Source organism: Thalassophryne amazonica, chromosome 3 (assembly GCF_902500255.1).
Source record: "Thalassophryne amazonica chromosome 3, fThaAma1.1, whole genome shotgun sequence".
NCBI lineage: Eukaryota > Metazoa > Chordata > Actinopteri > Batrachoidiformes > Batrachoididae > Thalassophryne > Thalassophryne amazonica.
This window is the reverse complement of record NC_047105.1, coordinates 147,459,823-147,485,985: the sequence shown is the minus strand read 5'-3', so window position 1 is coordinate 147,485,985 and position 26,163 is coordinate 147,459,823. Positions and strand designations below refer to the sequence as shown.

The 26,163-nt window shown below is 42.7% G+C and overlaps 1 protein-coding gene across 1 annotated transcript in view; it reads right to left on the bottom strand.

The window, feature by feature from the left end:
* LOC117507690 (calcium-dependent secretion activator 1-like) overlaps positions 1–26,163 on the bottom strand; it is a 547,099-nt gene that overhangs the window by 94,208 nt on the left and 426,728 nt on the right. The window contains 3 exon segments of the mRNA XM_034167504.1: positions 1,117–1,224; positions 2,722–2,754; positions 5,529–5,612. Coding sequence (XP_034023395.1) covers positions 1,117–1,224; positions 2,722–2,754; positions 5,529–5,612 — 225 coding nt within the window.

Sequence of the window (26,163 nt, the reverse complement as noted above, 5' to 3'; positions counted from 1 at the left end):
TTAGAAGGATAAGTATATTCTGTTGTTGCAAGAACTAGTTAATGTTAGTAAGAAAGGCGACTGATGTGTTCAGTGCACTATATGTAGAACATGTGCTTTTTGTAAAGGCGTGCACTGTTTTAAAAAATGCCATAAGAAAGAGTCTGGAAATAAAAGTAAATATTTAAGTAGTAAACTTAAAAAGGAAAAGGAAAACTGAGTTATATCAAACATGCCAGTGGAAAAAAGTAAAGGTGATTTTGTTGAGTTTTTTTTTTTTTATTGTATCAAAGAAATTGAACTAATTTGAAAGAACTGAACTGAACCGACTTTCCAAAGTGATGACAGTGACAGATTTCTAATGTTTTTGGACTCTGACCTCTGCTGCAGTTTTTAAACACCTTTAAAAAAATCTGTTCTGAACAGCTGAATACTGAGACATACATCTGGTAACCAAGGACTCTGTCCAACGTCTCCACAACAGTGGAAAGTGACCCTACAACCTTCTTGCTGTGAGACAACAATATTAACCACTAAGCCAGGGGTAGAGGTACAAAATTAATTGAAATCATCGAAGCAGCGCACAGAAGGACTAAAAAGGCCATCAGAAGACTTGGACTTATAAAGAGGACCATGGAGCAGACATCCGTGAGCGTAACGTGTCGGCTGTAGGAGCAGCCTGCGCGCCCTTGTCCTGACTACACTGTTCAGGTACGATCACCTGGGAGGCAGAAAGACATGGACATGCTAGAAAGGGATCAGAGAAGAACAACCAAGACGATTCATGGAATGTAAGAACTGGATGAACCAGATAACAGCAGCACAGTTCAGGAGGTGATGTCTTCCACGGTGGAGCTGATATGGACCATGGAGGTCTCCTGCCCCCTCGCTGTGGGACACTGTGGGACAGTTCAGGTGAATTCAGAGTGTGCAGAAATGCAGGATGGGACCCATGATTTACTTGTGTGTAATAAACACTGAGGGGCACTGAGCGTGTGAGGCGGGACGTCTGACCAGCTGTGGACCTCACACACAAGACAACTCACTGCTGTGAGGACGCACAAAACACTCTCTGATTTACACTTTGAGCAGAGAAATGTAGATTTGTGTGTGTGTGTGTGTGTGTGTTAGACTTACATCAAATAATCTCTCCACGTAGACCTCCTCATTGATCTTCTCCCGCAGCATGTCCTGGGAATGTCGAACAAAGGTCACGTACCCATCAGCCACGTCCATGCCCGGCTTCTGTAAGACCAGTGACGTCCCTCTGGTCAGACACGTGCACGTTTTATTTCCAGAGCAGTGTTTTGTTCAGGTCCAGAGTGAGCTTTGTTTCTTCTGTCAGTTCCACCTGATAATCAGTGTCCAGAACCTGAACCAGTACAAAGTGATGGAAAACAAAACCAGGCAAAAGAACCACCTGAAACTCGGCATCACGTCTGCCTTTGACACTGAGGGGCCTCTGTAACCTTTGACCCCGTCAGTCTTAATGTAAAGGCTCTCCGTGAAAACAAGTCTGAACATTAAAACAAGCTAACAACATAAAAAAAAGAAGAAAATAAAATTGGAATCAACTGAAGAACCGCCAACATAAAGAGATCAAGATTACAGAGACACAAGGTCTAACCTTACCCCCCCACTCCCCCAGCAAACACACAGGCAACAGATGTGTGTGTGTGTGTGTGTGTGGGGGGGGGGGATGATTTATTCATTCTATTTTAATTTCATTCAGGCTCATATTATTTTTACGTGTCTATGAGAAAGCCATGCAAGTCTGTCCACTTCTGTAAGAGTGTGACCACAGGGGCTTGGAGAGGAAGTGATGTCAAGATTGGGATCTTTGATGCAGTTAGCACTGCTAGCTGTTAGCAATGTCTCCGCTTACTGGCGTAATGAGTGTTTTTGGACAAATGAAAGAATCAAGAAACACAAAGGTGATGATGGCAATCAGATGTTTCATGACCGTCATGTTGAACTCTTGGAACTTACGAAGCCCCGCAAAGCCCCGCAAAGCCCCACGAAGCCCAGTGAAGCCCCACGAAGCCCTGTGAAGCTCCACAAAGCCCAGTGAAGCCCCACGAAGCCCCGTGAAGCCCCACGAAGCCCAGTGAAGCCCCACGAAGCCCAGTGAAGCCCCGTGAAGCCCCACAAAGCCCTGTGAAGCCCTGCAAAGCCCTGCAAAGCAGTGTCGGACAGCAGGACGATATTCCCAATAGAGTCTGAGACAGATGAGGCACAGCTGTCTCGCATGCACAGACAGCTGTGTGATGGCAGAATGCACAGCTGCCACGCCCCTTCCCTTGCTTGCTTTGCACCCAGACCTCAGGTGGCGATCAGGCCACACACGTACAGGTGCATTCTCCATATTCCTGCAGCATTCTGCCTGGATTGTGGGGTTTCATGCTGTGTTGTGGCCGCATCCGATTCCACTCTGGGTATCTGTGCTGTGCTCCGGTCACAGTCGACCTGATGTTGGGAGCTGCTGTAATACAAATGTGTGCAATTCATTTGAGGCAGCTTTGACACACATTCTGGGTATTTGGACAGCATTCGTATGTGGCTGGACAAATATTTGTCCCTTCCGACTGTGTCCCGAATTTTGGCTTTTTTGCTCATCGGGCTGGTTTGGCCTGATTCCTGCTGATTCATGCTAAGTGTGATGGGGCCTTAAGGGGCATTCAGGTGAAGTTTGTTCCACAGTGTGCAGTATGTATACTGAAAATGTAAAGACGTCATACTTACAGGTACGTCCACATACTTTGAGGCAGCTTTCACCTTGACAAAAAGAAGACAAACTGTGAGCTGGTCAAGCAGTTTCTGAACCAAAGTTAACAGCCTGACTCACTGCCATAAATTCAACTTCAATCCCAGAACTGTCACACTGGTGACACAGTGAGAAATCAGCAGAGGTGTTGTGGTGCTGAGAAAACAGCCAAACTGTTTAACTCTGAGGTTTAGGGCCTCGCACATGTCCAGGTCATTCCACCAAACCTTCAGAAATTCCACTTTAAGGTGGAGTAGTTCAATATAGCATAATAGCCATGTGTTGCAACAATCTCAGCTTCCTGAATGAAGTGAATGAATGAGACAGATGCTTGTCTCGAACAATGTGTAAAAGATAGAATTTGGTTAAAAATCTGAAATGTGATTTTAGAAGTTCTTCAAATCTTTACTGAATATACATTTTTATTATTCATCTGGATTAACTGTTTGGGTGTTAGAAATGGGTTTTTCAAAGTCTTCTGGTCACAAAGTACTGTAATATATGATTACAATTTTATATCAATCTATAACTTTATATTAAAACTTTAATAAATTAAAATATGTGCAGCAGCACCACCCACTGGAAGCTGCAGGTGTCAGGATTTGGATTTTTGTGTACTGTGTGCTCAGTGTAGTTATTGTGTTTTGTTAGTTTGGTTAGTTTGGTTTATATTAACTACACACTATAAAGCATTAGTAAAGCATTCATAAAGTGTAAGTAAATGCTTAAGTAACTACTTGTAAAACATTTACAAAGCATTCTTTTTTATTAGCTACTCATTGGTAAGAACATAAATAGGTGGCTTCATAATTATTAAGAACAAAATATGTAATGTCTTTATAAAACATTTATAAATGATTTTTTAATTCTCTATAAAACATTCAAGAAAAGTTGATCATTAATAGTTCATTATTTACAAATGTAAAAATCAGACACTATTCATTAGTGATAAAAAATACTCTACAAATCCTATTTTTATTGTCTTTACATTTTTTCCTCACAAATTATTAAGCATTCTTTTTTATTAGCTACTCATTGGTAAGAACATAAATAGATGGCTTAATAATTAGAAGCATGCTGAGCCAATGGAGCATGAGCCTGTTTTTTACAGACTGCGTTTGCGACTACACAAAGTACACACGCACCTCTAACCTCCACTCACACTGATTTTACAGTGAATGCATCAAAGTTAAAGTAGACCTGCTTTGAAATAAATGCAGTCAGATCTTTGGACCAAAAAATGACATATTTACCCATAAGATCCTTCTGAATGTAGTAAAGTAAATCCGCAAGTCCAGATCTGTCATTCAACAGAGAAATCTTCATTTAAAAATGACAAATTTACAGCTAAAATTTGGCCCTCCGCAAAACTGTCATCACATCTGGGACATTGCCGTGACGTATGAGAGAAGACCTTATCCCAGTCCAGACCCCTAATAAGTTACTGTATGAAACACGTTTTAAAAAAACAAAACAAAACAGTAGAACGTACAATCATTCAAAACCATGCCAGTTTCTTAAATTTTGTGGGTCAAGTCTGCTAAGATCCATGTTTTGGCCAGTCGGTTCACCCCACACTTCAGCGCCTGGATCAGTGGCTTTCCCCCCTCGCGGCTCAGGTTCGTGCTGGTAGGGTCTTAGCTGTGTGTCCACCAGCCTCGCTGCTTCTCCACCTTGATCTCCGCCGTCATTTTCCTCATCAAATTCTCCGATATCACCATCATCTTGATCACTATATGAGCTATCTGAGCTACTGCTAAGATCATCAGGATCCTCCACGTTGACTTCCATGTCGAGATCGATCTCATTGTCCGACAATTCAGCGGTGATTTTCAAGCATTCGAATTGAGAAATAGGTAGTATTGCATTCACTCAACGCACGGGATTGGACTGAAGGCGCTAGCGCTCTGTCTTCTCTCTTACGTCACGGCAATGTCGCGGATGTACAAACAGTTTTCACAGAGGGCCAAATTTTAGCTGCAAATTTGTCATTTTTAAACAAAGATTTCTCCACTGAATTACAAATTTGGGGCTTGCAGATTTACTTTCATAAGGGTCTTATAAATACATATCACCTATTTCTTTCTGAGATCTGACCACATTTATTTCAAAGCAGGTCCACTTTAACAGTTTACATATGTGCCAAACAGTGGGGGGCAGACCACTACACCACGAGATTAGAATGTGGGTTTTGCTACAAAGTCCTACTGCAGTGTGCACACAGCACCTGTGTTATGAGTGTGTGACTTGATGAGATCAGAACACAACACAGCACTTCAAGCATGTTCAAGATTTCTACAACCAACCGCTATTTATGGTATTAGATCATAATGTGCAGTGTGTGGTGTCACAGAGACGCTGTTACAAGCAGAGCAGCTGAAGAATGTTTGAAAAAGTAAAGCTGTGGAGACCTGACTTGAAGAGTATTGCACCAGGTCAAACATGTTCAAGGTCCACTTTCAAGGTTTTCCAGCACCTCCCACCTGGGCCAATTCTGAAAAATTAATTGCTTTTTAGGTGTATTTTGAGATACTTCAAGGCATAAAACATTGTTTTATAAGGGCACTTTTATACAAACATAATCAAGATACTGATTGATGCACTGATGCATTACAAGCGCATCGTATCATGGTGTTTCCAGTTTCAGTGGTCCTATCGAGACCCAGTCTAACCCTCATCCTGTGTTTGTCTGAAACTGCCTTTGCTCATTTTCCTGCTGCACATCACCTAATGTTTGCTGTTCAGGGTTTGGAATAAAAAGAATGCATGCTTGTGTGTTACTTACTGTGAAAGATAGGAAGGAGGAGAAGAGCGTCCCTTCATCATATCTGGAGAGTTTGGCTAAGACACTCTCTAAAATGACCACAAACTAAGAAAGAGAACAAAGTTTATGATTAGCAGCACCAAAAAAAAAAAAAACTGACATCATCATCACTTGTGAAATTAAGATCAACATTTGTGACTTTAGTAAATCAGTCAATTTCAATTTCAGTTTATTTTCATTTATATAGCACCAAATCACAACAAAGTTGCCTCAAGGTGCTTCACACAAGTAAGGTCTAACCTTACCAACCCCCAGAGCAGCAGTGGTAAGGAAAAACTCCCTCTGATGATTTGAGGAAGAAACCTCAAGCAGACCAGACTGAAAGGGGTGACCCTCTGCTTGGACCATGATACAGACATAAATTACAAAACAATTCACAAAATGAATATACAGGAAATGTTGTCGGTGCACAGGACAGGAGGGTTACAGAAACAGACACCACACTCATCTCTGGATGGAGCTGCACCTCAAACGGAGAGAAAAAAAACAGAATCAGGCATCAGAAAGACAACAAATACAGTATAATTTGTCAGCATTAAACAACAAGAAAAACAGAAGAAATACTAAAGTGATCGCTGGCCGTTAGCCCTAAACTTCACTAAAAGACCCAGAATTTAGATAAAGTTGAGGCTGCGACATGCTCCGTTTACTAATAAATGAATTAAAAGAGTAAAAAGCGCAGAGCTAACTATGCCAGTATGCTAGCCATATGAAAGGGAAAATAAGTGCATCTTAAGTCTGGACTTGAAAGTCTTCATAGAATCTGACTGTTTTATTGATGCAGGGAGATCATTCCACAGAACAGGGGCACGATAAGAGAAAGCTCTGTGACCCACAGACTTCTTATTCACCTTAGGGACACAAAGTAGTCCTGCACCCTGAGAACATAAAGCCCGGGCAGGTACGTAAGGTTTAATTAGGTCAGCTAGGTAGGGAGGGGCCAGTATGTGAATAATTTTATATTTTAATAGCAGAACCTTAAAATCTGATCTCACAGGGACAGGAAGCCAGTGAAGAGACACCAAAATGGGTGTAATATGGTCAAACGTTCGAGTCTGGCTGCATCATTTTGAACCAATTGGAGAGCCCTAATGCTGGACTGCAGTAAACCAGAAAATAGAAGAGATAAACGCATAGATCAGGGTCTCAGCATCAGCCATAGACAGGATGGGACGAATCTTCACTATATTTCACAGGTGGAAGAAAACAGTCCTCGTAATATCTCTAATGTAGAGGTCAAAGGACAACAGAGGATCAAAAATTAACCAGCCCAGTCTCACATTTTTTTTTGTGCTCCTGTGACAAAATGAGTCAAATTTTCGTGACAGGGTTTTTTTAAACTCACTATTACTAACCCTACTCCTACCACCGCCCCTAACCTTAACCACCCCGACCCCCCGCTTCACTTTTAATTTTGTGCAGTCATCACGGAATGAATTAGAATGAATTTGTGCTGCCGTGATGAAAATGAGGCACTTTTCGTCACAATATCACGAACCAATAGATTAATGTATATTTCGTGCTGCTGAATCACGACTTGCCATGAGACCAGGTTGTAATTACCCCAAGGCTCCTCACTTTGTCAGTGTGATGTATGACCCACAAGCCTCGGCTAAGCGTTAGCTGGTCAAATTGATGTCAATGTCTCACTGGACCAAGAACCATTATTTCAGTCTTATCAGAGTTTAAAAGTAGGACGTTGTTTGTCAGTATTTCCTAAAACACAGTGTATGAGTCATAAAGTATTAATACAGTATTACACTTTAAAATGAAGAAACACAGACAGAGTGATCCATGAGGTTGCTTCCTCTTTAGGTGCTCGGCACGGTGACACCTGCAGGGTGTTCGGCATGTGTTTGTATCACAGTGACTTTGTATGGAACTCAACAGTGACACGCGTGTCCTCTGCTGTCTGAATCAACACACCTGTCTGTTGTCTGTAATTACACACCTGTCTGTTGTCTGTAGTTACACACCTGCTCTACATTGTCTGGATCAACACACCTGTCTGTTGTCTGTAATTACACACCTGCTCTACATTGTCTGGATCAACACACCTGTCTGTTGTCTGTAGTTACACACCTGCTCTACATTGCCTGGATCAACACACCTGTCTGTTGTCTGTAGTTACACACCTGCCCTACATTGTCTGGATCAACACACCTGTCTGTTGTCTGTAGTTACACACCTGCTCTACATTGCCTGGATCAACACACCTGTCTGTTGTCTGTAGTTACACACCTGCCCTACATTGTCTGGATCAACACACCTGTCTGTTGCCTGTAGTTACACACCTGCTCTACATTGTCTGGATCAACACACCTGTCTGTTGTCTGTAATTACACACCTGTCTGTTGTCTGTAGTTACACACCTGCTCTACATTGTCTGGATCAACACACCTGTCTGTTGTCTGTAGTTACACACCTGCCCTACATTGTCTGGATCAACACACCTGTCTGTTGTCTGTAGTTACACACCTGTTCTACATTGTCTGGATCAACACACCTGTCTGTTGTCTGTAATTACACACCTGTCTGTTGTCTGTAGTTACACACCTGCTCTACATTGTCTGGATCAACACACCTGTCTGTTGTCTGTAATTACACACCTGTCTGTTGTCTGTAGTTACACACCTGCTCTACATTGTCTGGATCAACACACCTGTCTGTTGTCTGTAGTTACACACCTGCTCTACATTGTCTGGATCAACACACCTGTCTGTTGTTTGTAATTACACACCTGTCTGTTGTCTGTAGTTACACACCTGCTCTACATTGTCTGGATCAACACACCTGTCTGTTGTCTGTAGTTACACACCTGCTCTACATTGTCTGGACCAACACACCTGTCTGTTGTCTGTAGTTACACACCTGCTCTTCATTGTCTGGATCAACACACCTGTCTGTTGTCTGTAGTTACACACCTGCCCTACATTGTCTGGATCAACACACCTGTCTGTTGTCTGTAGTTACACACCTGCTCTTCATTGTCTGGATCAACACACCTGTCTGTTGTCTGTAGTTACACACCTGCTCTACATTGTCTGGATCAACACACCTGTCTGTTGTCTGTAGTTACACACCTGCCCTACATTGTCTGGATCAACACACCTGTCTGTTGCCTGCAATCACACAACTTTTTCTTCTTCTTGTCATTACTTGTCATGTTTCCCAGTGATCATCTTTTTGTCGCTGACCTTTATTTGCCTCTTGTGAATGTTTGACCTTGCTTGCTATTTGGACACTTTTGCTGTTAATTACCTCTTGTGTTTTTGGACCTTCCACTACCTCTCTGACCGCTGTCCTGTCTATTCCCTCACGGATACTGTTGCCAGTTGTGACCTGTTCTCCTGTGCACTGAACTTTGACCCTTCCCACGTGAATAATTAAAGACTGTGTTTTTGAACTTGCTGGTGCTATCTCTGTGTTGGGGCCTGAACCATACTTCCTCTCGTGACAAAGACGTCTGCATCAAATTATTGTCTCTAGTCCCCTCCTCTCTCAGGGAACTGAAGAGGTCTATAGTTGACCTACAACCCCAAATAAGTAGCTCACAAAGTTCTGTAGCGAACAGGGATTTACTTTTGTAGCCGTCTGTCTGGGAGTGCTCCTTGGACTTCCCATCCTACTGGGGAAGGCATCTTATCTGAAAATATAGTTTTAAATGGAGGGTGACATGAGGAAATTATAGCATGTCATGGATGTGATTATAGAGCCTCCTAGGCAGACTCTTAATGTCGGTGTGGAAACCAGCAGCTTAGTGGGGGAATTACAGAATGAAAACCACCTGTGGTGTTTGCGCAGAATGTGTGTGTCTTGTCACGAATCACTCCTGCCACCTTTCTCCATCCACTCCACCCTGCCTGCACTCTCTTATTCACCTCTCTACCACACTCTCCATTACTTTGGACAGTCGACGTCAAGTAATTAAACTCATCTACTTTCACCACTTCTACTCCTTGTAACTGCACTATTCCACTGGGCTCCCTCTCATTCACACACATGGACTCAGTCTTGCTCCTACTGACTTTCATTCTCCTGCTTTCCAGAGCATATCTCCACCTCTCCAGATGAAACTCCTGTCTGATCTCATCAGTCAACCTGTCCATCACCATTGTGAACAAGAAAGGAGCTGATCCTCGGTGTAATCCCATCTCCTCTAATGATTGACGTGGGATCAGTGTACACATGATTTAAATAGGATTCATGTAGAGGCAGTGCGCGGCCTCATGGCGCCAAATGCAGCTGAAGCATGTCAATTTTAGTGTGACGTCACAGATGGAAAATAGCAGGCTCACTGTGCAAACAAAGCTGAGCCCTGCAAGCAGCTCACACGAAAATGATGGAAATGTAATTCTGTCAGTGTCTGAAAGCTGGTATGAGACAGACCCTTTGGACACTGACCAGAAGACAACAGCATTGTGGGAATCACAATGTGAGGGTCGCTTGTTGGTTGGAAGGACGTCACCCAGGCAGGGGGTTGGTAGGCCAGCTTGGGACGGCCAATACAAATCCCCAAGTACTCACAGACACGACCTTGCAGCCCAGTGAGAACCTGACTCATGGTGAGAGATGACAGTTACAAAACAAGGCCAACTCAGAGAGAAGTTACTTAACGGGGCCGCGTGGCTCCAGAAACTCCTTCTGGAACAACAGAAGGGGAGTGTCTGAGTGACCAAAGGTCAGAGGACGGGGTAATAACACTGATTACTCCAGCAGAAGGCCCCATTCTCCCCATCTCCACAGACACCAAGGGGCAGTGAGAAGGAATCATCACCAGAGGGAGACAGAAACACTTCAGCAACCAGCTGAACAGCAGAAGCTGTTTCCAAGAATTCCAGCAAACTGGAACAAGAGGAGAAAGACTCACTCGGAGTTAGACTGTCATAACCTCAGCACACCTTTCCCAGAAACCACATGACCACAACATGACTTATGTTGGAGAATACCCAAAACCCGGAAGAGAACCTGAGACGCTCCCAGCATGACAAAGTTAAAAAGTTCCTGATATGATGATTTTTATCATGTTTAAAGTTACAACAATAATAAACTGTTTTAACTTGAGATGATTTTTGAACATAAGGTCGGCTGTTGGTCACTTCACAGCAGGACACAGATGGTGACTGATGGACTGCTCACGTACGTGACCGGAAAGTGAAAGATATGACTAACAGTTGACAGTTAAAGTGCGTTTAGCTTCCTGTAATTATACAGCCCTCACTATCAGAAGCACTTCATTTTTGTTGTATTAATCAGCTCATCAAGTTTCTAATTAATGATTACAAGCTGTGGGCGGAGAGACTCAGTCCAACAAGCTGTCTGTCTTCTATCTCTGAGATCTTCCCCTTTACAGTTTTGTTGACAAATGTGCTGACCATAGAGTGTAAAATCCCTCCGATTCACAGCAGATCTCTGATCTCTGAAAGCACAGCTGTAAAATATGTTGGAGTAATTTTAGGATATTAACATAACATAATTAACTTTCATGTTCCCCGTGGGGATCCACGGCCACGGTATTGGGTCGTGTTCATAAAACAGGCAGCTGACATTTATCAAAGGTGGTAATAATTAAGCAAAGTTTCTATAATGAGCTGGAAAGGTGTGTGAGTCCAGAATGTTTTTTGGACCATAGAAGTCCTTCTCTCTGATGTTGCCATCAGCTGGGATCAGCCACATCAGTCACAACTGCAGTTTCTTTCCCTTGTCAACCACCACTGTGTCTGGTAGGTTGGCCAGCAGCCGCTGGTCTGTCTGGAATTTCAAGTCCCAAAGGACCTGAGCCCTGTCGTTTTGAACTGCCTTTGGCTGTGTCTCCCTAAACACATTGTTAAGGATTTTCCAGAGCATGCTAAACCAGCGGGTTGTGGATACCTTGAGGCATGTAAAGAGGTGGCAGATCAGGGCTCCGCCATGGTGCTATCCTATACAGGGAATGTTCAAAGGTGCCCTCTTGGAGCAGAAAACCTGCTTTGAGGTAGTGGATTGCATCCATGGCGGTGCACTGCATCCAGTGAGGGCCAGCTGGAATCATCGCTATCAATGTGTATATGGAAAAAACATTACTGTAATGATTCCCATGTATATCTCAAAGAAATCAATCAATCAATCAATCAACTTTTTTTTTTTATATAGCGCCAAATCACAACAAACAGTTGCCCCAAGGCGCTTTATATTGTAAGGCAAGGCCATATAATAATTATGAAAAACCCCAACAGTCAAAACGACCCCCTGTGAGCAAGCACTTGGCTACAGTGGGAAGGAAAAACTCCCCTCTAACAGGAAGAAACCTCCAACAGAACCAGGCTCAGGGAGGGGCAGTCTTCTGCTGAGACTGGTTGGGGCTGAGGGAAAGAACCAGGAAAAGGACATGCTGTGGAGGGGGGCAGAGATCGATCACTAATGATTAAATGCAGAGTGGTGCATACAGAGCAAAAAGAGAAAGAAACAGTGCATCATGGGAACCCCCCCACAGTCTAAAGCAGCATAACCAAGGGATAGTCCAGGGTCACCTGATCCAGCCCTAACTATAAGCCTTAGCGAAAAGGAAAGTTTTAAGCCTAATCTTAAAAGTAGAGAGGGTATCTGTCTCCCTGATCTGAATTGGGAGCTGGTTCCACAGGAGAGGAGCCTGAAAGCTGAAGGCTCTGCCTCCCGTTCTACTCTTACAAACCCTAGGAACTACAAGTAAGCCTGCAGTCTGACAGTGAAGCGCTCTAATGGGGTAATATGGTACTACGAGGTCCCTAAGATAAGATGGGACCTGATTATTCAAAACCTTATAAGTAAGAAGAAGAATTTTAAATTCTATTCTAGAATTAACAGGAAGCCAATGAAGAGAGGCCAACACGGGTGAGATATGCTCTCTCCTGCTAGTCCCCGTCAGTACTCTAGCTGCAGCATTTTGAATTAACTGAAGGCTTTTTAGGGAACTTTTAGGACAACCTGATAATAATGAATTACAATAGTCCAGCCTAGAGGAAATAAATGCATGAATTAGTTTTCAGCATCACTCTGAGACAAGACCTTTCTGATTTTAGAGATATTGCGTAAATGCAAAAAGGCAGTCCTACATATTTGTTTAATATGCGCTTTGAACGACATATCCTGATCAAAAATGACTCCAAGATTTCTCACAGTATTACTAGAGGTCAGGGAAATGCCATCCAGAGTAAAGATCTGGTTAGACACCATGCTTCTAAGATTTGTGGGGCCAAGTACAATAACTTCAGTTTTATCTGAGTTTAAAAGCAGGAAATTAGAGGTCATCCATGTCTTTATGTCTGTAAGACAATCCTGCAGTTTAGCTAATTGGTGTGTGTCCTCTGGCTTCATGGATAGATAAAGCTGGGTATCATCTGCGTAACAATGAAAATTTAAGCAATACCGTCTAATAATACTGCCTAAGGGAAGCATGTATAAAGTGAATAAAATTGGTCCTAGCACAGAACCTTGTGGAACTCCATAATTAACTTTAGTCTGTGAAGAAGATTCCCCATTTACATGAACAAACTGTAATCTATTAGACAAATATGATTCAAACCACCGCAGCGCAGTGCCTTTAATATCTATGACATGCTCTAATCTCTGTAATAAAATTTTATGGTCAACAGTATCAAAAGCAGCACTGAGGTCCAACAGAACAAGCACAGAGATAAGTCCACTGTCCGAAGCCATAAGAAGATCATTTGTAACCTTCACTAATGCTGTTTCTGTACTATGATGAATTCTAAAACCTGACTGAACCTCTTCAAATAGACCATTCCTCTGCAGGTGATCAGTTAGCTGTTTTACAACTACCCCTCTCAAGAATCTTTGAGAGAAAAGGAAGGTTGGAGATTGGCCTATAATTAGCTAAGATAGCTGGGTCAAGTGATGGCTTTTTAAGTAATGGTTTAATTACTGCCACCTTAGTTCCAGGAATCAGGGGTTTTTCCATTTGGTGTGAGAGAATAGATCGAGATGTGAGTAGAAGAGCCGAGGACGGGAAGGACAAGAGATAGCTGGAGGGGGTGCAGTGGCGGCTTCTCGTTGAGCAATTCAGAGCTTTTTCAAGCGTTGTTTTTCATCAGCCTGTTGGCGTCACTCCCCTTCAATGGTCTTTGCACCAATCATACAGGCAGATCTCCAGGCACTCTGATTCAGAGCGAGATCCTCCCACATGTCCAGATTGATCTTAAAGTCTTGAAGCGTGCGTTTGATCTGATCTTTGAATCGTTTCTTCGGACCACCTCTTTTTCGATGTCCCACAGTCAGCTTTGAATAGAGAACTCTCTTTGAAAGACTGGTTTGGTCCATCCACTGGATGTCTACAAGCCAACGAAGTTGATGTTGATTGATTGTCGTTTCAATGGAGGGGAGGTCAGCTCTTTCGAGCACAGCCGTGTTTGGAATCCTCTCCTCCCATGACATGTTCAGGATCCTCCTGAGCTTCTGCTGATGGAATTGCTCAAGCTTTTGAATTTGATATTTGTACAGCGTCCAGCTCTCACAGCCATAAAGACACACAGAGCAATAAACCAGGACTTTGGTTGAGGTTTTGATATCACAATCCAGGGATACGTGATTGGCCAATCGTCCATAGGCAGCATGAGCAACCCGAAGCCGATTATCGAGTTCAGGGTCAAGACTGCAGGTTTGATCCATGACACTGCTGAGGTACAGGAAGGTTGATACTTGTTCCACCACCTCATTGTGGATGGTAATTTGGAGATGTACTTGATTCTCCTGTGGTGAGCAAAGTGACAGAACCTTTGTTTTCTTGCAGTTCACGGAAAAACCAAAATCTTCATATGCCTGGATGAAATGATCACAGACGATTTGGAGCGACTCACAAGATGGTGCTACAGCATTGTTGTCGTCAGCATACTGAAGTTCGATGATCGACGAGACACAGGTTTTGTTCTTGGACTTGAGGTGCTGGAGTTTGAACAAGCTACCATCAAATCTGTATCAGATCGAGACTTTGTCATGGGTTGATGAGTCAATTCTTTGGAGGACAGCAGTGAGATAGATTGAGAAAAGTGTCAGTGCAAGGATACAGTCCTGTTTGACACCACAGTTGATGGGAAATGAGTCAGAGAGACTTCTGTTGAAACAGACACAGCCTTCCATGTTTTCATGAAGAGATCGAACCAGTTGAACGAAATGATCAGGACAGCCAATCCTGGAGAGAACTGTCCACAGAATATTCCTGGAGACTGTATTGAAGGCTTTCTCAAGGTCAAAGAAGATGAAGAAAAGTGGGTGTTGTTGCTCTCTGCCTTTTTCCATAAGCTGACGGGTCACGAAGATCATGTCATTTGTACCTCAATTAGCACGGAATCCGCTTTGAGACTCAGGGAGGATGTTCTCAGCTAGCACAGTGAGACGCTGAAGCACAATCCTGGAAGAGACATCCCCCCTGTAGTTTCCACATACTCCACAATCTCCCTTTTTAAAGATGGTCACAATGTTGGTATTTTTTAAATCTGGAGGAACAGTAGCAGTCTCCCAGATCTGGGTGATGATGCTGAAGAGAAGGGTTCGTAGGGTAATGCGTCCATATTTCAGCAGTTCGGCAAGGATGCCGTCTGGGCCAGGGGCATTGTGATTGCGGAGAAGGTTGATCAAAGTGTTGAGCTCTTCCATTGTTGGTGGTTGGTCCATCCAGTTCTCTGTGGGACAAGCAGGGAGGTGGAGAGTGCATGATGGCAATGCACAAGATGGTCTATTCAGCAGTTGCTCAAAGTGTTCTTTCCATGTTTAACCAATGACTTCGTTGTCTTTGAGAATGGTCAGATTGTCAGCTGCTCTGATGGGTGTTGGTACAGTTCTCCAAGGACCGAAGAGGGCATGAGTCCCAGTGAAGAAGTCATGCAATAGATTGTGATCAGCAAAGTTTTGGAGCTCGAGGGCACGCTCACGATACTAGTTGTCTTTCATGTGACGTAGCAAACTCTGGACGCCGGATTTCAGGTCCTTGAAGGCCTTCTCTTTGACTTTTGATCCTGGGTTGTTCTCCCATTTCAGATGAGCTTGGTTTTTCTTCTGGATGAGTTGTTGAGTCTCAGTGTTATTCTCGTCAAACCAGTCATGATGCTTTCTCTTGAGGAGACCGATTTCTGACTTCGTGACAGTGAGGACAGTTGTTTTCAGAGTTTCCCAGTTCTGGAGTGGGTTTCCTTCAACAAGATCGATGTCGAGAAGTTCTCTTCTGAGGACATCTTGGAAACCAAGTCTCGTATTCCGATCCTCCAAGCGTCGCACTGGTAGCTTCTTGGCAGGGGCTTGTTTTGCCGGGCATCTGGGCTTCTGCTTCAGTTGGCATTGAAGCTTGCTGATGACTAGACGATGATCAGTCCAACAGTCATCTGCATGAGGCAGAGCTTTGGTCACATGAACGTCATGACGGTTTCTCACACGGGTAAGCATATAGTCAATCAAGTGCCACTGATGAGATCTTGGGTGCATCCATGTCATACATTGACTGAGCTTCAGCTGGAAGACGTGTTGGTGATCAGAAGATCATGCTCTGCATAGAGACCGAGAAGCAAGTTCCCGTTATTGTTCGAGGAGCCGACACCATGCTTACCAATGATATTGGACCATCGTTCATGATCAATGCCCACACGGGCATTGAAGTCCCTGAGAATGACAAGCTTGTCTTCAGCAGGAGTGCTTGAAATGGAATGAGAGAGAGTGTCGTAGAAGGATGCTTTAACATCATCGTCTGAGGGGAGAGTTGGGGCATATGCAGAGATGACTGTGAGATAGGTGTTGTTCTGAAGAGGGACAGGAATGATGATGATCCTCTCACTAATGCATTCAGGTGTCAGGTTGTGTTCTTTGACAAGGTTTGACTTCACGGCGAATCCAACTCCATGGATGCGTCTGTCCTCAGCTGACTTGCCCTTCCAAAAGAAGGTGTATCCGAGGCCAACTTCCTCAAGTTGCCCCTCATCGGGGAGCCGAGTATCTTGCAATGCAGCTATATCAATGTTGAAGCTTTTCAGATGTTGACCAATAAGAGATGTTCTCCTCTCAGGTCTTGTCGAGTTGTCCGAATCCATCATTGTCCGTATGTTCCATGTTCCGAGAGTCAGTTTCAAAAATTTGCAGTTTGTCACCTGCAGAATTGGATTACCAGCGGATGCGGTAGACCGGTCAGGTTGAGTGAGGAACAGATGATGTTTAGCCCACCTTTTCTAGGGCCTTCCCCTATTGGGGGGGGGGGGGGGCAGCGCTGGTACTGAAGAGGCCTGCTCCGTCACAGAGGTAGCTGCTGAATCTCCATGCTGCTCCTCGGGACATGAGAGAGATGACCATCTAGTCCTCTGCCGCAAGCTGTGCGCATCAGAAACTGAGAGCTTCCAGAGTATCAATCCTTCTCCCATCGCTCCGCAGCATCGCCAGTGGACTTGTTGATGGGGGGGAGGTAGTAGAGTAGAGAGGGGGGCAAGGTGAGATTGAGAGGGAGAAAGAGACTAAGAAGACTGCCCTGAGTTCTGGAGCCTTTCGCAGAGTGAGGGTTCGGGCGGACAAGTTCGCGACACTTGTCCGTTGTCTTGACTTGAGAAGGATCGTTCCCATGGCAGCACAAAGGAGTGAGCACGATGGGTCCTGCTCAAGTCTCACCCACTATGATGTTCTCCTGTGGGGGTGGAGGCACCTTCTGTTTAATCCATCCTGATGGTCCTGTCGCCTCAGGATGGAGCCCTGGTGGTGATGATCAGACAGGGAAGGTCCGGAAGAGCCCACTGAGTGGGATTTGTTTACCGCCAATTCAAACGGTCCCCTTGGATTTAGCGAAACCACCTGCACCCGAAGTGTCAATTCACAGAGGAGGCTCCATAGGGAGTTCACTGTTGCCCTGGCAATCGCTCCGCTGTTTGCATCAGGGAGCTTTAACCCAGGAGCAGACAGATCTTCAGCAGGCAAAGAAGACAGAAATAATGTGAATCAGGATTGAACCTCAATCGTCCAATAGTTTTTTCAAGAGAAGAACTGGCCTGTTTCTCAGGGACTTTTTGCTGATACTGCATCATCATCAAGGACCAACCCAGTCTCACGGCAAGTTGTGATTCAGCAGCACGAAATATACATTAATCTATTGGTTTGTGATATTGTGACGAAAAGCCCCTCATATTCGTCACGGCAGCACAAATTCATTCTAATTCATTCTGTGATGGCTGCACAAAATTAAAAGTGAAGCGGGGGGAGGGAGGGGAGGGGTGGTTACAGTTAGGGTGGGGGGAAGGAGTAGGATTAGGTTATGATTACGGTTAGGGTTGGGGGTAGGATTAGTAATAGTGAGTTAAAAAAAGCCCTGTCACAAAATTCGACTCATTTTGTGACGGGGGCACGTAAAAAAATGTGAGACTGGGCTACAAGGACACATTTTCTCCTGGCTCTGGGAAAATAGCAGACATTGCTGCCGACTTTAAACATGCATTTTCAAGTCAATTTTATGCCCATTTCAGACAAAAACATAAGTCTTTCCATGAATCCTCAAAGACACGTGCATTACAAATACAGCTTCATTTGTAGCTGCGTTTGGTGTAGTTTTGGGTCTGTTGGAAAGCTGTGAATGCTGACAGTCTGCTGCTGTCTCTATCATTTGAGCACCTATGTCCCATATTTCCACACCAAATGACAGTTTGTATTCTCAGTCTCAGAGCTCTCACATCCTCACAGAGTTCTCACAGAGTTGTAGTCTTACACACCTCTCTGCAGCTTCTCTCCCCCTGCCATCCCCTCATTACCCATCCCCGTAGAGATGGTGCCTGCTCCCAGACCACCAACACCAGTAAAAATCTATTTAAGCATAAAAATTCAAAAAGAAAAAATAATATAGCACCTTCAACTGCACCACAGATAAAACAGTTAAATGTGGTCTATTAAACATTAGATCTCTCTCTTCTAAGTCCCTGTTAGTAAAAGATATAATAATGGATCAACATATTGATTTATTCTGCCTTACAGAAACCTGGTTACAGCAGGATGAATATGTTAGTTTAAATGAGTCAACACCCCCGAGTCACACTAACTGCCAGAATGCTCGTAGCACGGGCCGAGGTGGAGGATTAGCAGCAATCTTCCATTCCAGCTTATTAATTAATCAAAAACCCAGACAGAGCTTTAATTCATTTGAAAGCTTGACTCTTAGTCTTGTCCATCCAAATTGGAAGTCCCAAAAAACAATTTTATTTGTTGTTATCTATCGTCCTCCTGGTCGTTACTGTGAGTTTCTCTGTGAATTTTCGGACCTTTTGTCTGACTTAGTGCTTAGCTCAGTTAAGATAATTATAGTGGGCGATCTTAACATCCACACAGATGCTGAGAATGACAGCCTCAACACTGCATTTAATCTATTATTAGACTTGATTGGCTTTGCTCAAAATGTAAATGAGTCCACCCACCACTTTAATCATACCTTAGATCTTGTTCTGACTTATGGTATGGAAATTGAAGACTTAACAGTATTCCCTGAAAACCCCCTTCTGTCTGATCATTTCTTAATAACATTTACATTTACTCTGATGGACTACCCAGTAGTGGGGAATAAGTTTCATTACAGTAGAAGTCTTTCAGAAAGCGCTGTAACTAGGTTTAAGGATATGATTCCTTCTTTATGTTCTCCAATGCCATATACCAACACAGGGCAGAGTAGCTACCTAAACTCTGTAAGTGAGATAGAGTATCTCGTCAATAGTTTTATATCCTCATTGAGAACAACTTTGGATGCTGTAGCTCCTCTGAAAAAGAGAGCCTTAAATCAGAAGTGCCTGACTCCGTGGTATAACTCACAAACTCACAGCTTAAAGTAGATAACCCGTAAGTTGGAGAGGAAATGGCGTCTCACTAATTTAGAAGATCTTCATCTGGTGCTCTATAAAAAAAGCCCTCCGTAAAGCTAGGACATCTTACTACTCATCACTAATTGAAGAAAATAAGAACAATCCCAGGTTTCTTTTCAGCACTGTAGCCAGGCTGACAAAGAGTCAGAGCTCTATTGAGCCGAGTATTCCTTTAACTTTAACTAGTAATGACTTCATGACTTTCTTTGCTAATAAAATTTTAACTATTAGAGAAAAAATTACTCATAACCATCCCAAAGACATATCGTTATCTTTGGCTGCTTTCAGTGATGCTGGTATTTGGTTAGTCTCTTTCTCTCCGATTGTTCTGTCTGAGTTATTTTCATTAGTTACTTCCTCCAAACCATCAACATGTCTATTAGACCCCATTCCTACCAGGCTGCTCAAGGAAGCCCTACCATAAATTAATGCTTCGATCTTAAATATGATCAATCTGTCTTCATTAGTTGGCTATGTACCACAGGCTTTTAAGGTGGCAGTAATTAAACCATTACTTAAAAAGCCATCACTTGACCCAGCTATCTTAGCTAATTATAGGTCAATCTCCAACCTTCCTTTTCTCTCAAAAATTCTTGAAAGGGTAGTTGTAAAACAGCTAACTGATCATCTGCAGAGGAATGGTCTATTTGAAGAGTTTCAGTCAGGGTTTAGAATTCATCATAGTACAGAAACAGCATTAGTGAAGGTTACAAATGATCTTCTTATGGCCTCAGACAGTGGACTCATCTCTGTGCTTGTTCTGTTAGACCTCAGTGCTGCTTTTGATACTGTTGACCATAAAATTTTATTACAGAGATTAGAGCATGCCATAGGTATTAAAGGCACTGTGCTGTGGTGGTTTGAATCATATTTATCTAATAGATTACAATTTGTTCATGTAAATGGGGAATCTTCTTCACAGACTAAGGTTAATTATGGAGTTCCACAAGGTTCTGTGCTAGGACCAATTTTATTCACTTTATACATGCTTCCCTTAGGCAGTATTATTAGACGGCATTGCTTAAATTTTCATTGTTACGCAGATGATACCCAGCTTTATCTATCCATGAAGCCAGAGGACACACCAATTAGCTAAACTGCAGGATTGTCTTACAGACATAAAGACATGGATGCCCTCTAATTTCCTGCTTTTAAACTCAGATAAAACTGAAGTTATTGTACTTGGCCCCACAAATCTTAGAAACATGGTGTCTAACCAGATCCTTACTCTGGATGGCATTACCCTGCCCTCTAGCAATACTGTGAGAAATCTTGGAGTCATTTTTGATCAGGATATGTCATTCAATGCGCATATTAAACAAATATGTAGGACTGCTTTTTTGAATTTGCGCAATATCTCTAAAATTAGAAAGGTCTTGTCTCAGAGTGATGCTGAAAAACTAATTCATGCATTTATTTCCTCTAGGCTGGACTATTGTAATTCATTATTATCAGGTTGTCCTAAAAGTTCCCTGAAAAGCCTTCAGTTAATTCAAAATGCTGCAGCTAGAGTACTAACAGGGACTAGAAGGAGAGAGCATATCTCACCCATATTGGCCTCTCTTCATTGGCTTCCTGTTAATTCTAGAATAGAATTTAAAATTCTTCTTCTTACTTATAAGGTTTTGAATAATCAGGTCCCATCTTATCTTAGGGACCTCATAGTACCATATCACCTCAATAGAGCGCTTCGCTCTCAGGCTGCAGGCTTACTTGTAGTTCCTAGGGTTTGTAAGAGTAGAATGGGAGGCAGAGCCTTCAGCTTTCAGGCTCCTCTCCTGTGGAACCAGCTCCCAATTCAGATCAGGGAGACAGACAACCTCTCTACTTTTAAGATTAGGCTTAAAACTTTCCTTTTTGCTAAAGCTTATAGTTAGGGCTGGATCAGGTGACCCTGAACCATCCCTTAGTTATGCTGCTATAGACTTAGACTGCTGGGGGGTTCCCATGATGCACTGAGTGTTTCTTTCTCTTTTTGCTCTGTATGCACCACTCTGCATTTAATCATTAGTGATCGATCTCTGCTCCCCTCCACAGCATGTCTTTTTCCTGGTTCTCTCCCTCAGCCCCAACCAGTCCCAGCAGAAGACTGCCCCTCCCTGAGCCTGGTTCTGCTGGAGGTTTCTTCCTGTTAAAAGGGAGTTTTTCCTTCCCACTGTCGCCAAGTGCTTGCTCACAGGGGGTCATTTTGATCGTTGGGGTTTTTCCGTAATTATTGTATGGCCTTGCCTTGCAATATGAAGCGCCTTGGGGCAACTGTTTGCTGTGATTGGGCGCTATATAAATAAAATTGATTTGATTTGATTTGATTTGATCCTTTGCTCTCAAGTGGGAAGCTAAGCTAACACTGTTGTGGTGCATTCCCGCAGAGATGTCATATCTGTGTTTTTCATTTCATTTCATATTTATTTGTACAACGACAGCATACAATTACATTATGCTCATTGAGCGGAGATGTTTGTACCAGATTGTAGCTGCAACAGCTAATTTCCATCTGTAGTCCTTGAGGGTCAGGGGGATACACATAGGGCTATTAAATACATCACAAACAACACTTACAAAATATGTAATACTAAATTCATAAAATATATAATATTAAATTCATTCTTATGTCATTCATCTCTAAAATACTGTGACATATCAAAAACGTTTAAAACAATCATTCATAATTCATCCCTGTCACTCATATCATGTAGCATCAAAACATCAAAATTATCAAGACATTTATAAATTCATCTAAGTCTCTACAACAAGTACTTTTCACAGAATTTCATGCGGGGAATTTTAAATCTCATAAAATTGTCAAATTGCCCATTTAAAGCATGTTTAGAGCATTATTTGGGTCTTGGTCCATTAACAGCCCAGTCTCACGTAATCCCAGTGTACCCAAACCTCGTGTGCAAGTACAAGTCTTTATCTATCTATCTGTATATCTATCCATCTATTAGACTGCTGCCGAAGGCACTGATGCACATGTGAATGATGGCGGTGACATTGATGTGGTGCTGTGGCGTGTACGAAGCATGAATGTATAAGACCGTCCAGATGTTTGTTGCCACTCCAGTGGGAGCTGCCTGTGGGACTGAACCGTGGTGCTTTTTGTCAATGAGCAAAGAGGGGAGGTTTGCGGCTACAGCTGTGTGCACAGGACGACAGGCTACGCAGCACACACAGACACGGTTTGTCCATGATGCCCACCCTGACATATTTGTCTCATCGACATGTATCACAGTCTGCACAGCACTGAGCACATTACACATATCACCCGTCTGTCCTGACTTTCAGAGGTGTTCTGATGGGACAGAGCAGAGACTGACAGATTCCCAAACGCAGTGCAGAGGTACAGCTACATCAAATCTGAGTGCAAACAAAACAGGTCCAGTGACCAAACTGCTATTTAATATGATTATTACTCATTTAATATGATTATTCAACATTTGGGTTAAAAACAGGTTTCTCACATGACTGAAGGTGAAACATGGTCACTGCAGTGCCAAGGCCGCAAAATACTGACAAATCCATTATTGCATCAATTATTTGAGTGACACAGGCCTTGTATGGCTTTATAGGGGGAGGTGGGGCAAAGTCATTTCCCAGAAATCTTCACCATTTTGTTGCTTTGAAGTGTGCCATATAGAGAGTTTGCACTTTTTACTTTCCGTAAAATGATCAGGAATTAGCTCAGGCTGTATTGTGTGAATACAACTGTCTGTGTAAAAGTAGTTTTTAGCTGTTTATGTCCTGCAAAAACATGTATATGACAAACAGACTTCATGTCTCTGGCTCCCTTTGTCAGGATTCACCCCATCCTGACCTGTGTCACGTTTTGTCCCATGTCTGTGTCCTTGCCCACCTTCTTTTCTTTTCTGTATATCATTTATTTTCTGTTCATCATACTTTAGTCATGTGTCTAGTTTCTGTCCAGCTGTTGTGTTTCACCATTGTGTAATCATTAGTTGTGTTTTTAGTGTTATTTTTTTGTCATGATCTGTCCCGTATCTGGCTTCTTAATTTGGTTTTGTCTTTCATCTGTGTCCATGTCCCGTCTTTGATTTTCAGTTCATTGTCTCTCCGTGCCACTGAACTCTGCCTGTTTTTGTCCACACCATTTCTCTTGCTCGTGCCTGTACCTCTGCTTTGCTGACTGTCCACCCGTGTACCGAACCTGTGCCTGTTTTCAAGATAAAGTCTTTTTACAACTCCCACGCTTGTGTCTGTGAGTCCTGCAGCTGTGTCCAGTCACCCTGTGCCTGGAAGCCTTATGCAGCTTGACACTTTTGTCACTTGTTAAGTTCTGTTTTAGTTTTGTCTTAGCCTTTATTTTCTTGTTGATGCCTTTTCAGTTCTTACATTTGTTTCATTCTTTAATTCCTCCTTCCTTGGTGCTGGGTCTTCTTTATTTTATTTCTTATTTATTAGGCCTTGGGATGTGTTCATCTTTGGTTTTGGTATTTTATGTAGATCACTATGGTTTTAGGTTGTTGTTATCAAGATAAAATCTGAGCAGCAAAAATAACCTGGGCCCATTTTCAAAGTGAAGTAAAGAATCAGGCTCCTTTTTCCAAAACCAGTTGATCAGAAAAACGCTTTTGCCATCTCAGGAACATCACTGAAATACAGTGATGTTTGATTTTGATCACTGGACCAACAGCACCGTTCACTCGCCGGCGTCAAGCAGATGAGCGTTCCTGTTGAACCCTATTTAGTTCCAGTGGAATCATGTTCAGCAGAAAAAGAACCTTCCAGACTTTGTGGCTGAAATTGTTCTTAAGTGTGACTGTTTTTTAATAGTTGGTGATTTTAACATACATGTCTGCTGTGAATCTAAGCCTCTGGTCAAGGACTTTTTAAATACTATTGATTCAGTGGGTCACTGGGCCCACGCATGAGAAAGGGCACTCTCTTGAGCTTGTTCTGTCTTATGGCATGAATGTTTACATTGAGGACCTCTGTACAACGCAGATTTCAGACCACTTTCCTGTTTTATTTTCTGTAAAATTGCCTTGTGCTCCATCTATGCCGTGCGCCCTGACGCATACGCAGCGCGTAATTAACTCTTCCATAGCAGAGGAATTTTCGAGCACATTTATTTCCCAGGTGCCGACTTTGGATTTGTCAACTAGCTCAGTTGAAGAGACTATGGAAATGTTTAATTCAACTTGCATCTCTATTTTAGATCTGCTTGCGCCTATGAAAATCCAAAAGGCTCAGTCTGCAGCTGAGCCTTGGTTAAATGACACCACTCGTGCACTGAGGCGAGAATGTAGAAGGGCTGAAAGGAGGTGGAAAAAGGATAAGCTTCATGTGTCATTGGACATTTTAAGGGACTGTTTGTCAAATTATCAGAGAACAGTCAAATCTGCCAAAGCTGATTACATGTCAAATTTAATTGTGTCAAATATTAAGAGACCCCAGGTCCTGTTTAATGTTTTAAACAAATTAGTGAATCCTGTGGAGTTAAACAGTGTTGTTTACTCTCAAACATTGTGGGATAGCTTTCTTAACTTTTTTATTGATAAAATATCTGCCATCAGGGCTTCAACCTCTGCCTTTTCTGAGGCCAATCCCTCCATGAGCATAGTCTGTTCTACGGCTTTTGAGCGTTTTGAGCAAATTACGCTCAGTGATCTGTCTGTTGCTGTGCAAAAGCTCCGACCCTCTAACTGTCCACTTGATTGTCTTCCTCCCAAACTGCTCAAACATGCATTTGATGTGGTTGGCCGTTATTTACTGAAGATCATGAATCTATCGCTGACTTCTGGCTGCGTCCCTAGTTCTTTTAAGCGTGCGGTTGTTCAGCCCTTGCTTAAAAAGCAAAATTTGGACTCTGAAGTCCTTGCAAATTACAGACCAATTTCAAAGTTGCCTTTTCTGTCCAAAATATTGGAAAATTTGTTTTTTAAACAAATTCAAACTTACTTGGAGACAAATGGCATTTTTGAAAAATTTCAATCTGGTTTTAAGTTGCACCATTGCACTGAAACTGCACTTTTAAGAGTTTTTAATGACTTAATTTTATCTGTTGATTCTGGTTATTCTATTGTTTTAATTCTTTTAGATTTAATGGCAGCATTTGACACAGTTGACCATAAAATTCTGTTGTCGTGCCTTGAAAACCATGTTAGCATTAAAGGTACTGCCTTACGTTGGTTTACATCCTATTTGGAAAATCGGTCATTTGCTGTGCACCTTGGCCCTTATTCGTCTGATGTTGCCCCACTAAAATGCGAAGTACCACAGGGTTCCATTTTGGGCCCTTTATTGTTTTCTCTGTATATGCTGCCACTCGGGTCAGTTTTTAGAAAATATTATATTTCTTTTCACTGCTTTGCAGATGATCTGCAAATTTATCTTCCGCTGTACCTGGGCAGAGACAATTTTAAACTTTTGAATAATTGTTTGAAGGAAGTGAAGGACTGGTTGACCCATAATTGTCTTAATCTGAATGACTCTAAAACTGAGATTGTGGTATTTGGGAACTCAATTGATGCCACTGCTCTGGGCTCGCTGAATAACCACTGCCACCCGTCTGTAAGGAACCTTGGTGTCATCTTTGACAGTTTTAAATTTGAAAAGCAAATTAACTCTGTAATCAAGTCTAGTTTTTTTCAGCTTTGTCTCCTGGGTAAAGTTAAACCCCATTTGCCCCGGGCTGACTTGGAGAGAGTGATTCATGCTTTTGTCACCTGTCGTTTGGACTATTGTAACTCCCTGTATTGTGGGCTAGATCAAATGTCCATTCACCATCTGCAATTGGTCCA